This window comes from Vulpes lagopus, chromosome 1, assembly GCF_018345385.1.
Source record: "Vulpes lagopus strain Blue_001 chromosome 1, ASM1834538v1, whole genome shotgun sequence".
Lineage (NCBI taxonomy): Eukaryota > Metazoa > Chordata > Mammalia > Carnivora > Canidae > Vulpes > Vulpes lagopus.
This window is the reverse complement of record NC_054824.1, coordinates 180,452,686-180,469,091: the sequence shown is the minus strand read 5'-3', so window position 1 is coordinate 180,469,091 and position 16,406 is coordinate 180,452,686. Positions and strand designations below refer to the sequence as shown.

The following is a 16,406-nucleotide window of genomic DNA, read 5'->3' as shown; positions in this document are numbered from 1 at the left end:
GGACCAGGCCTAGTTCCTAGGTTCTATATCCAACTCTTTCTCTAAGAGGTGACTCCAAACACCCCAGAACTTAATGGAACTCAGGTTACATGACTATTATTTTGGTTGTTGTTTCTGGAGCATGCAGAGGTATTTTTATGAGCTAAAGCAATAAAATAAAAGAGATTAAACTGTAATTATTTATAAAAATAAAATGTCCAAATTCATCATTAGAACTAATATGGGAACTTAGCAAGATTGCTGGAAACAAAACCAATATTCAAAATTAAATTATAACCTTGCATATAGAAAACATAACACTTTGGGGCACCTGGGTGGCTCAGTCAGTTAAGCATCTGCCTTTGGCTCAGGTCATGATCTCAGGTCCTGGGACCTAGCCCCACATCAGGCTCCCTGCCCAGCGGGGAGTCTGCTTCTCTCTGTCCCTCTGCCCACTCATGTTCTCTCTCTCTTTCAAATAAATAAAATCTTTTAAAAATTTTTAAAAAGAAAGTATAACTCTTCAAATATATAAATTAATAGATCTCATTTGTTTTATCAGTAGAATCCCAAAGGACTTAATGCTTTAAAAAAGGGAATATCTTTATTCACCTAAAAAAGTAAGGGATTCCTCAATAAGGTATGCACAAACACATATAATTGAAGAAAGGAAAATTGGTAAGAGTTTAAACACAAGCTTCCAATGAGAAGGACATCATAGAAATATTACAATAAAGCAAAAATACTTTAAAACATTTACAATAGGAGAAGATTCAATTCAGAACTCAGATAAATCTTAAAATCAGTAAGAAAATACAAAATAAAAGAAAAATGCTCATTGCATAAAAGAGAAAATCCTAGCCGCCAACAAATACTTGTACTGATGCTCAATATTACTATTATTCAGAAAAGCAAAATTAAATATGAGATAATGATTTTGACCCATTGACCTGGCAACAATTCAAAAATATTAAAATATCAAGCGGTGACAAAGAGGAGTAAGACCTCTGTACATATTTGGCAGTACCTTGTAAAGTCAAAAAGTGTCCACAACCTGAGTCCATTAACTCCACTTGTAGATGTATACTTAAGGAAACACTGAAGTATGTCTTTTATATCAGGACAAAAATAAATAATTTCCATTTCCAATAAGGTAACAAAGTGATAAAACAAGGTACAATCTTAAGGTAGATTATAACACAGTAAAATTACAATGTTGAAGGAAAAACATTTTGCAAGTAGACAATAATTTTGTTTAAGTTTAGGAAAAGATGCAAAAATATCATCTTACATTTTAAAAAATATATATCTAATTTAGAATATATATACATATATATGTATACACACTTTACATATATATACATATTTATATATATGTACATATGTATATTTATATACATATACCTACATATACATATTTATATGTATATATATATATACATACATACGCATACTAAAAAGTAGAATAGAAAATACAAATTCTACTCAATTGGAATTTCCCTTGGAAGGTTGATAGGATAATGGATAGTTCCCTTTTTCTTCAATGCTTTTATTTAAATGATTTGTTCTATTACAAAGCATTTGAAACAAATAATATCAAAAATGTAAATTCTGAATACTGGAACATGGATGTTTTACAACATTTTCTTTGTTTTTTCCCCATTTTTTCAGCTTTAAGCAAAACTTGAATCAAAGCACCTCAATGTCTTCTCATCTAGAACCTCTCTGGGCCTACTACTGGGTTAGGCTGAGGAAAAAAGATATGAGAAAGGGTTTGAGACATTAAAAATGTCAACTAAAGCCTATACAGACTTCCTTTGTGTATGACAAAGTCTAGACCAACAGAAGGTAAAGTGCAGGTATGTGAGACAGGAAAAGAAAGCTGATACCAAGTGGACCATGCACCGGAAGAGGAACCTATAGAATAACAACCAAAAATAATTATGAAATGAGTTACTGACACAGAATCTTAATACTTTATGTAAACCTAAGTGAACGATTATTTAGGCAGTGAATTCGAGATTGGGTCAATACAGATGGACCCTGCTGGCCTGGCACGTTACAATCTAAATGGGAAGACAAGTATCCATTAGGTACAAGACAATATGATAAATATACAGACAGCACAGTGGAGAGACTATATGGTTCTCCTAGAGTACTGAGGTCAGAGTGTGAGTAGTGCAAAATGAACCCACAGAGTGAATTTTTTTTTCCACAGAGTGAATTTTGAGTTGAATCATGAAGGTGAATAGTTTTACATGTGATTAAAATGGAGAAAGACATTCAGGAAGAGAGCAAAGACACAAATGAGGAAAGGCATAGAGATTTAAAAGAACGTGGCTTATCCAAAAGCCAAGGAAAATCAGTTTGGCATAGTCTACTACATGGTGAAGATGGGATACAGCAGTAGCTACCCAGAAAAAAAGCGATCTGATATTATTCTGAAGCAGAAGTCCCAAACTCTCTTGGTTCACAGAGCCCTTAGTATCTCAGTAATTTTGCATGGTGTTCATAGGTCAATGAAAATCTTTAACAATTCATTTTCTTAAGTAATTAGGAGCAAACAATTCAGTGTCTTACATCCCAACTATTTAATACCTGATGGGCACCAGCATGTGCTGGTGTAAATATACCTATTGATTTAAAGAATTATAAACAATCAAATACAAAAGTAAGAAATATATTCTTACCAACACACTTAGGAAGTTCAGTCCACATTCCATCAATACAGGTAATTACATTATTCCCAATCATTGTATATGTTTTTTTGCAATTCAGCTTCATGGAAACACCATGTCGAAAGGGAGGGATAGAGAACTGGGCATAGCCATTCTCAAAGTGAGGTATGTAGTCACATGTTTTAACTTGTCCTAAGAAAATGTAATAAAGATCTGGTTACTTTTTAAATATTTTAAATCTTTTTATATACATATTTATATATAAGTACAAAGTTTAAACTGTTCTGTTTAAACATTAACATCTATTTACCAGTGCAAGTGGGCAAATCTGTCCATTGTCCATCCATGCACTGTATTGTCTTAGGCCCCGTCATTAGGAAATAGGGATCGCAATCATATTCCACCATTTCACGGTGTCCATATTCTTCTTTCCTTGCCTCCTTTATTTTGCCATTGAGGAGTTCAGGAGGTGGACCACATGACTGTACTTGCCCTGTCATAAAGAAACTGTTAAATAATGCTTAAAGAGTCTTATAAATCTGGCAAAATGTGGAGTTACTGTTTTGGTTGGCCAAGAACTAAATTACTCTTATGTTACTATTCCTATTTTTTTTCAGGTTTGTTTTTTTACAGCACACATAGTGTATTGGCTATTCTTTTTCTCAAATGTTAACTTTTTATTATAAACAATTCTGAATTAATTAAAGAAAAATGAATATGTATTTTGATCACCTGGATATATATGAATACATTTTGCCCAATTTACTTAATTTTTTTGCAAAGTAATTTATTTAAGATTTGATTTATTTATTTATTTAACAGAGAACACGTAGAGTGAGAGAGGAAGAGCATAGCAGGGGGAGGGGCAGAGGGAGAAGCAGACTCCTCATTGAGCTGGGAGCCTACATGAGGCTCTATCCCAGGACACTGGGATGGATCATGACCTGAGCAGAAGGCAGACGCTTAACTGACTGAGCCACGTAGGCGCCCCCTAAGTAATTTAAAGTAATTGATAGATATAGTGAGATTTTACTTCTAAATTCTTCAGAATGCCTATCTAAGAAATAAGGACATTGACTTGCATCTACAAAACATCTTACTGCATTTCTTTAAATTAACAATAATTTTTAGTGCCATCTTACATTCTTTCCTTATGTAAGCATTCTGATTGCCCCAACCCCCAATATTTTGCAGGTTATTATAACCAGAATATTCTTCCCCTGAAGATTTTATAGTTCAATAATCTGGATATCATATAAAAGTAAATAGCTATCAAATATGTGGTATGATACCATGGTATAAGTTAATATTTATAAATATATAAAATAATTTTATCTAATATTTTTAAAAAGTAATGTCATCTGAAGCAAGTAATAAATCATTGTTTTATATTGAAAAATTCATATATTTATTTGATTACTTCTTGATTACTTAATAAAATATATACAATATTTTTAAAGCATAATTTTTTATGGAGTTTGGGTGAAAATCCCTAACATTTTCTCATCCCAGCTACTATAATTTGCTCTATAAAACTCAATTACCTATTTCAAAACAGAGGTAGAATCAACCCCTTGATAAAGGAAACATAACTGATCTATGGAGCAGCATCTCTTCCCCTCCTCAGTTAAAATACTACTATCACCATTTTTTTGCAGTTTGTCAGATTATATATATATATAAGACCAATAGAATATATAGACACATATTAAATTGATATAAGTTGTTTCATCAGTTCTGAAATAAATATTGACCTTTGCATGTTGGAAAACTAGGTGACCATCCAAAGTAATAGCATTGAACTGAGGCTGGCCCAACTCCTGTAAGTCCTTGTTCACAGGAAAATTCCAATACTTCTCCAGTTTTGTATCTTACTCTTCTTGGATAAACACCTACATTTGCTTCTAAAACTGGAAGAGGACATTCTACATCTAAAATAGAAGTAAAGTAGATAAATATGTATGAAATAATCATTGCGAAAGTAAATTTAACATATGCTATTAAATAACAGAGGACTTCATACACAGAGACACTTATATTCTTACTTTCAAAAAACCTCAAATTATTTATGCCCAACAAATATGTATAAGCCCCTTTAGAGGAATTAGAGTGTTGAATAGCAAGTTGAAATTTTGTATGACAATATCCTCAGGACTGTAATAAATAAGTCCTGAGCAATCACTTATGAAGTAAATTGTTTCATTTATTTAATTAATAAATTTTAATAACTTATCTAGCACATGAATAGTTTTCATACTCAAATCAAAAGAAAATCATTCTTCCAAGTAATAAAAATTAAAATGCAACATATTTTTTTTTAAAGATTTTATTTATTCATGAGAGACACAGAGAGAGAGAGAGGCAGAGACACAGGCAGAGGGAGGGAGAAGGAGGATCCCTGTGAGGAGCCTGATGCGGGACTCAACCTGAGGGCCCTGGGATCACGACCTGAACCATAGGCAGCCACACTTAACCACTGAGCCACCCAGATGCCCCCTAAAATGCAACATATTTAATTAAATGATAGGCATGTTTAAAAAGTTAATAACTAGAATGGCCCAAACAAGATATGTCTAGTACATTTTAAGTAGGAGGGAACATTAAAAAGCAAGTAATTCCTAACTTTACAAATGGGGAACTGTATTTAGTATACAGACTTTTTAAAAAACACATGGCCAAGTTGCTTCTAGGTGTTCTGAATCTTCCCATTATACCCAACCACATCTCTAATATCTTTCTAAAAAAACAATGCGTTATGAATACCTTCTGATTCAGATTAAAATGAATATATGTGTGTATTTTCTCATTTAATCTGTTATTTGTGGTTCATTTATAAAATTAGATATGGAAATTCACATGTGAAAATATAGATGACAAGGGTGCCTGGGTGGCTCAGTCAGTGAAGTGGCTGCCTTTGGCTCAGGTCATGATCTTGGGGTCCGGGATTGAGCCCCACCTCAGGCTCCCACTTAGCAGGAAGCCTGCTTCTCTCCCTTTCTCTGCTGTTCCCCCTTATTCATGCACATGGGCTCTCTCTTTCTCTCTCTCTCTCAAATAACTAAAATCTTAAAAAAAAAAAAAACAACCAAATAATAAATCAAGCATATATCACAAAAATCTGATGAAATGTTTTCTAATTAAATATCAGAAATATTACTTTTTTAAAGATTTTATTTATTCATTCATGAGATGCACAGAGAGAGAGAGAGAGAGAGAGAGAGAGAGAGAAAGGCAGAGGAGAAGCAGGCTCCACGCAGGGAGCCCCCATCCCCAGACTCCAGGATCACGCTCTGGGCGGAGGGCAGACGCTAAACTGCTGAACCACCCATGGGTCCCCAGAAGTATTATTTGGACTAGCCAGTTTTATGCATCGTTATTAGCAATTTAATAGTTTAAAAACAGCTTGTGCATATTCCCCTGCAGTGCGACTCACTCAGCTTTAGGAAAAGTTGAACTTCTGTATCTCTGTATTTTATTGCTGTAAGTTTGTGTGACGATTCTTTATTGGTTGTTTATATTCCCTTTCTAATCCAATTACAAAGACTAAAAGCTATTGAAAATAATTGATCTTGACTGATGTAGGATTTTTCAGTTGATTTATTCAAGAACGGTTATTATGTGGTAGTGTAGACAAAACAATGGCCTCCCCAAAAGGTCCATGTCCTAATCCCCGAAGCCTGCAATTATGCTACCTTCCTTGGAAAAACAGACTTTTTAGATACAATTAAGTTAAAGACCTTGAGGTGGAGAGATTATTTTGAATTACTTGTATAGTAGTCGACCCAGCGTAATCACAATGTTTCTCACAGAAGGGAGCAGGGTGTCAGAAGCAAAGCAGGAATGGTGACAACAGAAGCAGAGGTTGAAGTGATATGAGGAAGAGCTGTGAGCCAAGAAATGCAAAGGCCTTCGAGAAGCTATAAAAGGCAGAAACAGATTCTTTCCTAGGGGCTCCAGAAGGAACCGTGGTTCAACATCTTGATTTCAGGGCTTCTGACCTCCAGAACTATAAGATAATAATTTTGTATTGTTTTAAGTAATTAGGTTTGTGCTAATTTGTGACAGCAGCAGTAGAAAACTAATATATATGGGGGGAAATGTACAGCCGTATTTAAGGAAAGGTATGATTTGGCATGACCTGAAGGCACTCTGTGCTGCATTTAAATCAAAGACTCCATGCAACCCCAAGGATGAACTCTGTAATATAAACTACAGACTTCAGGTGATTGTGATGTGTCAAATTGTTCATCAATTGTACAAAAGTCAAGTTGATAATGGGACAGACTGTATTGCATGTATGGGGCAAGGGCTCTATCTCTATACCCCCTCCTCAATTTTGCCATGAAACTCAAAATTCAATTTTGCTTATTTGCTCTCAAACAGACAAAAAACCAAGGCTCTGATTATAAATTATAAGTTAATAATCAAATGATAAGGAAAAGAATGAAAGTCAAAGCATTAAAATATCTAGAGTTGCTGTAGCGTGCATAGCAATCTATAACTTTGGTAATGTTTGCCTATTTTGAATTATTTGGCAGTTCGCATTCATGGTATTCTGAAAACAGCTTTCATTTTGTTCATAAATATTATAATGTATGTGGCATATAAACAGCCTTATTTGGGTGGGTTAAGTGCTTTTCAAAGATCTGATATTGTATCGATATTTAACATTGGTCTCTCGGGGGTCCCTGAGTGGCACAGCGGTTTGGCGCCTGCCTTTGGCCCAGGGCACAATCCTGGAGACCCGGGATCAAATCCCACATTGGGCTCCCGGTGCATGGAGCCTGCTTCTCTCTCTGCCTATGTCTCTGCCTCTCTCTCTCTCTCTCTCTCTCTCTCTCTCTCTTTGACTATCATAAATAAATAAAAATTTTTAAAAAATTAAAAAAAAAACATTGGTCTCTCAAAGCTATGTGAAGACACATTAAATTTTGATTACTGTTCATTAGGAAACATCTTTCAATTGAGTCTACTAAAAAGAAATACATTCAGAATTGCTTTTATTTCCTAGAACAAAAAGTATTTACCATAGCATGTGGACAAAATGGGATGAGCCATCCTTTCCACATACCATGGAGCCTGTGGTGCTTCCATTTCTGCTCTTATATCCATCATGGCCTTCATAGTCCAACTCGTCAGAGATTAAACCATATGCTCTTACTTTTGTTTCTGGCATTCACTAAGACTGGCATGTCCCAAGATTGTAAGGCATATTAAGAATCAGGATCTTTTTTTTTTAAAGATTTTGTTTATTCATGAGAGACACAGAGAGAAAGGCAGAGACATGGGCAGAGGAAGAGCAGGATCCCTGCAGAAAGCCACATGCAGAACCTCGATTCCAGGACCCTGGGATCATGACCTGAGCTAGTCAGATGCTTAACCACCGAGCCACCCAGGCAACCCCAAAATCAAGGTCTTATTTCTAACGTTATCCCAAGCATACAACAAATGGACAAAAGCCTTTATCATTATGTACTAATGGATAAATTATCTTTTAGGAAATGTCATTATGAATTATTTAGTAAATATTTATTTTATGTACTTTCTCCTTATGTAAGAACTCCTAAATGAGCTGCAATATTTAAAAATATATATAAGTATTCCACTATATAAATTTGTCTATTTATATATCTACCACCTATAGCATACTATATATTCTCTTGGTAGTACGTTAAGTACCTAATGTGTGTGTGTATATGTACATGTATATGGAAATACATCCTCCTTACAGGAAACATTAGTTCTCTAGACAAGAGGCTAAATAGGTTATTATTCACAAACATCCATATTGCCAGTTCTCTGAGTTCTAATCTATAATCTATCTGACTCCATTAATCAGATGTAGGGACAGCCCAATGTGATTGTGCTCAAGCAGTAGCTTTGCGCCATAGGAAAGGAACCTCTGAAGTAAGAGATGTGGAGCTTTTACAGGGCAGCTGGCACATTGACCCATCCTCCTGGCAAGAGAGAAAAGGAAAGAGATCTTTTCTCTGGATCAGAGACAAATTTGTGGGGAGAGAGAGGAAGGTTTTAACTACTCTGAAGTGTAAGCAGATGGCTCCAGAAAGGTGTCTCTCAGTCACCCTGGAGGGGTACACCATCTCTAACGTCAAGGCATGTTTGCTGTTTAATCATTTTTTAGCAAAGTTTGCTAGCACTCTTTGTTCAGAAAGCCTGGGCCATGCAGAAATGTGAAAATAAGAGCTTCCACAACAGATGGAAACAGTATAGGGATTTAAGGAAAAAGCATGAAGTTTGAATCATTGTTAGCTAGACAGTTTAAAATACTTATCCTATAGATCAGTAACCTTAGCTCAAATAGGTGATCCTCTACTCGTGGATACAGAGGTAATTTTTCTCAGAATGCATGGAGTCCAGTTGCCCTGAAATGTCGTTGACTCTCCATGGTGTTTGTGATCCAAAACTCAACCTAGATACACAGAATTTTTCAAAGGCTAATGATGGAATCTCACAAAATGTACACAGGAGCCAGCTTGTGTGGGTTAGTACTGGTCCAACTGAGTTGTCAGGCCTCTAAAATACAATTGTTGCACTGACAATTGCCATCATCCCACAAAATGAGGAGAGATGGTGCTTGAGGTGGAGATGACAATGAAATCTTGATACCATAAGTGAAGCCTTATAAACTATGAGCCCTGTTCCACCACTGGACATTTCAGGTAGGAAATCAATAAGCGTGTTTTTAAAATTTTTTTTGCAAAGACTAATCATGTTTAAGCCCCTTGTAATTAAAAGAAATTGTGGCCTAACTGGTAACTGAGTAAGTATTGTCATTCAAGCTGCTTTAAAAAAAAAAACTCTCTTTTCTAGAAGTTTAAATTTAAATATTAGTTGTGAATAACCTTTTTTAAAAAAAAAAAAAGGCATATCAAAAAAAAAAAAAAAAAGGGCATATCAGAAGACTTCATTTCCTGAGAGGATAGATTAGCTGACATCAGCGTAACTTCCTAACAGAAAAACGTTAGAAAACTGTACAAAACATATCTCTAAAAAACTACTCAGTGAAGTCTGTAATGACCAAGAAAAGGGGAAAAATCATTCAAACTCCAAAGCACAGTCTACAACTGTTTCAGCTTTGGAAAGCACTTTCCAGACTCTGTGGCAGGGAGGGAGAAGCCATGGTCTTCCTGAATTGAGAAGGCAGATCACAGTATTGGAGACCATGGTGGGTGGAATTTACAGGGCAGAGTAACAGAGAGAGGGTATTATGATGAGAAAGAGCTAGAGAAGTCTTCTTAAGAGTGTTCTTGAGTCTTTGGTTGAGTACTAAGCTGTGCAAGCGTGGGCTGGAATTCCACGAACTGGCTTAAGAATGATTGCTAGGGATTTGTAAACATGAAGAATTCCAAGTGTTCACACAGGTCTCAGAGATGCCATCATCAACTCAAAGGAGGTGTTTTCCAAATTCTAAGCCACTGGCAAATAACGTTCACAGGTACAAAATATTTTAAACATAGAAACTGATTGTTTATCAAATTAAGCCTAAGAATTTAAACTGATTGTTCAAACTGAATTTAAACTGTTTATCAAATTAAGCCTAAGAATTTAATATACACACATAAAAAAACCATAAAAAACTATCTTAGTCATAAGACATTTTAACTAGGATTGGACTAATGTTCACTTAAATACTCTATTTTCAGTTTTATACTCATTTTAAATAAAGTTTATTTCCAGCTAACATAATTTTCATGTACACGATAAGTAGATGTTACTTTAACATAGAGGAACTGCCTTCAAAATGTTTGTGTTGTCTAATATTTCTCTTGCACACATTGGATTTGGGTAGGCAGGTAAACTATGTTATTTGTATATCTATCAGACTCAGTTGGAACTGAAAAACAAATGCATAAACATAAAAGCAAGTAGTGAAATCTACATTTAACCCCTGACAATAGATATATTTTTTTAAAAAATCACATCCCATGTCAGGATGTGACAGGACAGCATTTAACTTACTGGTGGAGTTGCATTTGGGAGGAGAAGACCAACCATTCTCCAAACATGTAATGGTATCATCATTATAAGGAAGGCTGTAGCCAACATCACAGACAATTTGCACAATGTCACCTTCCAAGTGTGTTTGTCCTGAAGATGCAGAATAACCATTTTCCACAGAAGGAAAGAAACACAGTCCTAAGAACCAAAAATTGTTTAATGTACAAGATGGAAGTGGTAAAAAGAGAAAAAAATTAAATTTGCTTTTTATAATATTTTTAAAAGAATGGCAAACTTACAAAACTGAAATCAGGTATAAAACAAAATTTCTAAAGAATTTTGATCATGCTATGACATATATGATGACATTTACTATATGAAATATACTCACATATTTCAGAGTTGGAAGTAAATTAACATTTCATTCTGTTCTATGGTTTTTATAGAAATTATTTTATTTTTATGAACTTTTCTAGGCACAAGATTAGATTTTAGTATCTCCATTTCTCTCTTAATTCTCATAAATGTTTCCAAAACAGAAGGAGAAAGACCATTACTGTCTCCTTTGTTGGCTCATATTTTCTGCCTCTCATTGTCTTTTTCTTTCCCTTTTTTAAGATTTTATTTATTTATTTGAGAGCAAGAGAGAGGGGAGTGGAGTAGAGGTCTCGAGAGAGAATCTCCAGCAGACTCCCCACTGAGTGCAGAGCCAGACTCAGGGCTGGATCGCAGGACCCTAAGGTCATGACCCGAGCCGAAATCAAGAGTCACATGCTTAACCGGCCGAGCCACCCAGGTGCCCCTCCATTGCTTTTTTTCTTAATATATCTGTTCTCTCCTGAGTCTACTTTTCACATTCATTGAGAATCAATACAGACATCATCGTAAGAATGATTTTTTTGTCGTATTTTTTGGAAAATACGACAGCGAAAATGTTTACACTCACACCATCTTCACAATATTCAAGAGAATGGTAAGTTTCAAAACAGGATGTGCATGTAAAGAGACTTGTTTTATTTTTTATTTTTTATTTTTTTTTTAAGAGACTTGTTTTAAAGGAAAAATATGACTAGGCCGATCCTAAGCAAATATTAGGCGTTACACATGAATAGTCAAGTATATAGATCATCAGTTTTTAAAATTAAAATGTTTAAAGCACTTCTAGGTAACACAAGAAAGGTCACATGTTCTTCAATTAGTTTTCAGAAAAGGCTCCTCAAGAAAGGACACTCTCTTCACTGGCTAGTCCTGATCCCCTGTGCTGGTGGGCCAAGAGCCGGATGTCCCATCTGGCACATGTCTAGCTGCTCAATGACACGGCCACATCTACTGATAGGCCATTTACTCACTAAGACACTTGGGTGTCGGTGACCATCCTTCCTCCGTGCACATTATGCGAGTCCAAAAGGATCGAGAAGGAGATGCAAAATTATATTCACAAGAATAGTAAAAAATTGTCCCAACAGGAACTGGGGAAAACGCCTCAGAGTCCTCTCTCCCATATATAATTCCGTGGTTTATTTTTGGAAAATCGCAATGGAAAGGCCCTGCAAAAAATAAAACGGTAGAATTAACCTACATCAGTGAATCATTAAGTCCTATTTTAATCATCTCATTGATTTTTTTTTTCCTTTCATCTAGTTCAAATTCCTTTACCTTATGTGCTTTCTGGTGTACTAATCAGGAGAAAACAAAAAATGATCTCTGATTAAGAGGACAAGCATATTTGAAAAGCCTAGTGTCTACATGAAATGTAGGGTTTGGAGTCACGTGGAGTCAAATCTCTTCTGCAGTATCTTCGAGAAGGAAAATGCCACACAGCGATCCATGACCGGTGGCCAAGGGGAGCAGCAACCCTCACTGGTCCACACCGCGTGACGGGCAGGCAGGGACGGAATCGTGCGGGGCCTCCAAGGCCTTTCCTTTCTCTATTCTGATTCAGCCTCTGTGTTGTCAGGTTCCTCCTGGTGCCATGAGGATGAAGCGATTTTGGTTTTGCCTTAGGTAAATAAAGAAAACCACTTCCAGAAATTCAGCTCACAGACCAGTTAACTGGGAAAATTCCCTTTTGCATCTGTCTAGAGGTGACTTTCCAGCAGGTGGCACAGAATGTCACACCAGTGACTCCTGTGGTGTTTAACCTGTGAAACCTGAAGTCCCCCGCCCCGTAACAACTTGACACGTGGTAGTTCTGGAGAAGATTCAGAGGAAAAGCCCCTCACCTACAATGTTGATAGTCATTCTTTTTCCAGGTATGCTTTGGCCTCGCCCAAATGATAGCATTTCTACCCACATACACTTTGCTGCCCAGAATAACCACCTCCATTCTCTGCCCTTCTCCTACCAACCCTTGAAAGCTCATTCTGCAACAACATTTAGCAATATTTATTGTGCACACGGAGGCCCGCGAGCTCCAAAAGTTGACTTCTCTTGGCAGGCCTCCCTTAGCCGGTCAGCCCCTCCAAACTCCAGTAGGAGAGGATGTCTGCTGTCTCCACATCCTGATAAAAGCTTAGGACCACATTCCCTGTGAAATAAATCCACGCCCTTATATGCACACACGTATATCACATGTGTGTACATATATACGTGCACACATTGCATCTATATACACAAATGCACACACATAGCCTTGCCATCTATTGACATGTTTTGGTTTCCTCCAAGGACACTCGAATCAGTAGTGAGGGACGGAGTTCTCATTTACTTTTGAGCTTCTTTGCTGCAGCGTGCAGCGTAATACGTTGCTCAACGGATATTCACTATGGAAATCATGCGGAATTTTTATATGAGGTTGACTTTAATAAGCTTCTTTTGCTTTGGGGCCGGTTTCTCAACTGGCATCTAAGAGCAACACAGACTTACAGGTCATTTAGCATCTATACAACTTTTGCACAGAGCTCCACCGAAGGTTCTCCAGAAGACTAGTTGGAAATTCGAATATCTTTTTCTGGGCTATGAGTCGTTAAAAATTCTACATATTATTCTCACATTTTACACTTATTTTCCTCTGCTCTTCCCCATTTAGAAATCCTCTCTTAATGCCATCTCTAACAGGTGTTTAAAACAATGTATACCAGACACAAAGGTTAAAAGAAATATATCAAATACACCCATCTATATAGTTCTTCAGTGAGGCTGTTGTGTAACCAGAGAATTTGGTATTTTTAACTGAGACTAAGCAATGCCTGTTGTTGTACTTTTAACCCCATTAGCTAACTGCTCTCCTGTGATTGTCTCTCAATGCTAAAAGTAGTAACAAACAAAAGGAGTTTCAAGTCCATAGAAATAAGGTTTTGGAACTCTTATGAGGGTGGCTCTTAAAAGTAAAGCATTTTTATTGCTTCTATTTTTTCTCTTATGTTAGGGCTAAAGAGAAAGTTCCCCCAAAGAATGTTCATTACAGGCAAAAATTAGCAAGCAATAAAATAGCAAAATAAATTCCTGGAAATCAAACAATAAAACACAGGACTGAAACTCTACTTCCACACATGGTCTAATCAGCTGTCCTGGATCTTGTTAGAGGCTTGCTTACTTATTTGGATATGATGATTTTTAAATTTTAACATGAAATAAGATGAGACCATTTTTAAAATATTGTATGACATGGCTTATAGTTTTATTTTTTTATTTTTATTTTTTTATAGTTTTAAAAAAGAAATGATGTGCAATTCTCTTCCACTTCCAACATTTGCTGAAGAGCTCAGAAAAAGCAAGTAGCAACAACAGCAGAAAGAAAATAAATCATTGACATTTCACTGGCACATCATACACAAAAATTAGGATATGCAGTACTGTTTTACTAATAGAGATTTCCCTTTGTTGAATGACAATTAGATTGAAAAAGGAAGTTCCTGGTTCAGTGATATTTAAATCTTCAGTTAACAAACCTACGAAAATGCAGACATTTTGAAGGGGTCCGGATTTTCTTGGGATGGTTTTTCTGGTCAGTGGCATTGTAGAGTTTATGGAGAATTACAACTGGTACTTGGTTCTTTCGATTTCATTATATGCAGCTTTTTCATCCTGTTATTCCCCTCCAAATGTTGTAGTTGGTGGCTATTTGTATGTGGGAACTTAGAGAACAGAGAAGACTTGTTTCATCCTATTTTCTCTTAATTTCATGTATGAAAACATTTTGATAAAATAGATTAAATTACAAGCCTTTATCCAAAATGTTCTTACCTATTTATTCATTTTAAAACATACACACACACACAACACACACATATATGAGAGGGGGACTAAATATTCACATCTGTTCTCATGTTTTCAACTTACCTTGCCCCCCAACAGTGGAAATCCATAAGATCAGAATGGCATTAATTAAAAGCATCATGCTGGATTATCCCGAACACATATACTTAGAAATGGTCCAACAACAGTGGTGTTGCTCCAAATCCTGCTTTCCTGTGGGGTTATATGCACGAGTTTTGAAAGTACAGTGCACTGCTGGGAAGCTGTGTAGTGAAATACTTTCAGGTAAATATCAAAGTTCACAGAGGGTGGTGTGAAAACAACTAAATAATGTCTTATTAGTGTTTTCACATCAAGACTCTAAATTCAACACTCGATGTTTCACTTGAGCGGAATATTAGCCGTGCAACCTCCTTGCTGCAGTTGCAACGTTCCTGAGTTGGAAGCATTCAGAAATGGAGCCCTCGCCTCTCCTTGCCAGCCAGGAGGTCAGCTGTTTCAGAAGGGCCTCAGGCCTCATTTTACTACCATATCCATCTTTAGTTATTATAAATTCCTCTTCCAACTGGCACCAAGAATTAGCTTCCCTCTTCCCTAGTTGTTATATGTTTGTAGATATGTTTAAAATGTAGTCAAGGACAATTTTGCCCAGTAATGCTTCCAAAAATTTTTTTGAACAAAGTATATTTCAAACCCCCTTAGGTGGGACCGCAAGAATGGCAAGCACAGGAGTCTGATAGATTCCCTCTCCAAAAGGCAGAAATAAAACTGGACAAAATTATTTTTAAAGAAAATGACCATGTATAGTTCCTGTGAATTGGCCAAAGAGCGTACTGTTGAGAAATGTTTGTTAAAGAAAAGTGGATTACCAAGCAGTTACTCTGCATGCAGACGGCTGCCGTTTGTAGCTGTCCTGCTTGAAGCAACTTTCCGAGGAAAGGTTTCTCCACACCAGAGGCAAACCAGATGGTTGGGGCCTTGGTGAAGCAGCAAAAGCCAGGGACCCCATCCAGCAGCCAGTCCACATGGGGCCTGTCACCCACACGAGCGGCTGCCTCTGAGCAAACGTCATGGGGTTAGAAACTTCCTCCTGTGAAGCTGCTGGGGATCAACCCCAGCTCCACAGGCCTGGAAAGCCTCAGCTGCCCAGGGACAGAAATCAGAGTGTGTACTGCATGTGCTGAGATGGGGAATGACAGCAAGGGCCAGGTTGCTGGGGGGGGGGGGGCTGTTGGGGGCATGAAGCCTCCGTCTAATTCCAAGCTTAATCCATGCAAAGATGCACTTTCCCATTAGGGGCAGAGTGGGACCAGAAGTGCTGACCAGGGCACTCTCAAGTCACAGATACCTGGGGTCCCCCTGGTTGCTAATGAACATCAGGATCCCAGCAGACAGCCAGGCCAAAAGGGGACACTGTGGCCGGATTAAAGCTCTTGCCTCAGCACAACTTCCTAGGGGTGGGCTCCTTCTACTCAGAGGACATCCAGGTAATCGGGGTTGGCCAGAGCTCCCCAGGCCTGGAGCGCCCTTGCAGCCCAGGGCCGGGGGACAGGACACAGAGTACAATGAGCAGGCCTGGCAGGTGTTGAGGCT

At 37.1% G+C, this 16,406-nt stretch overlaps 1 protein-coding gene across 1 annotated transcript in view; it reads right to left on the bottom strand.

Annotated features, from left to right (window-relative positions):
* Positions 1-15,068, bottom strand: part of CFHR5 (complement factor H related 5) — a 28,495-nt gene extending 13,427 nt beyond the window's left edge. Inside the window, exons 1-6 of the mRNA XM_041722427.1 lie at positions 14,898-15,068; positions 11,966-12,163; positions 10,638-10,814; positions 4,412-4,588; positions 2,968-3,150; positions 2,670-2,849 (exon numbers count right to left, since the gene is read on the bottom strand). Coding sequence (XP_041578361.1) covers positions 2,670-2,849; positions 2,968-3,150; positions 4,412-4,588; positions 10,638-10,814; positions 11,966-12,163; positions 14,898-14,955 — 973 coding nt within the window. The 5' untranslated portion in view covers positions 14,956-15,068. The remainder of the gene's footprint in view (positions 1-2,669; positions 2,850-2,967; positions 3,151-4,411; positions 4,589-10,637; positions 10,815-11,965; positions 12,164-14,897) is intronic.
* Positions 15,069-16,406: the final 1,338 nt, after the last annotated feature.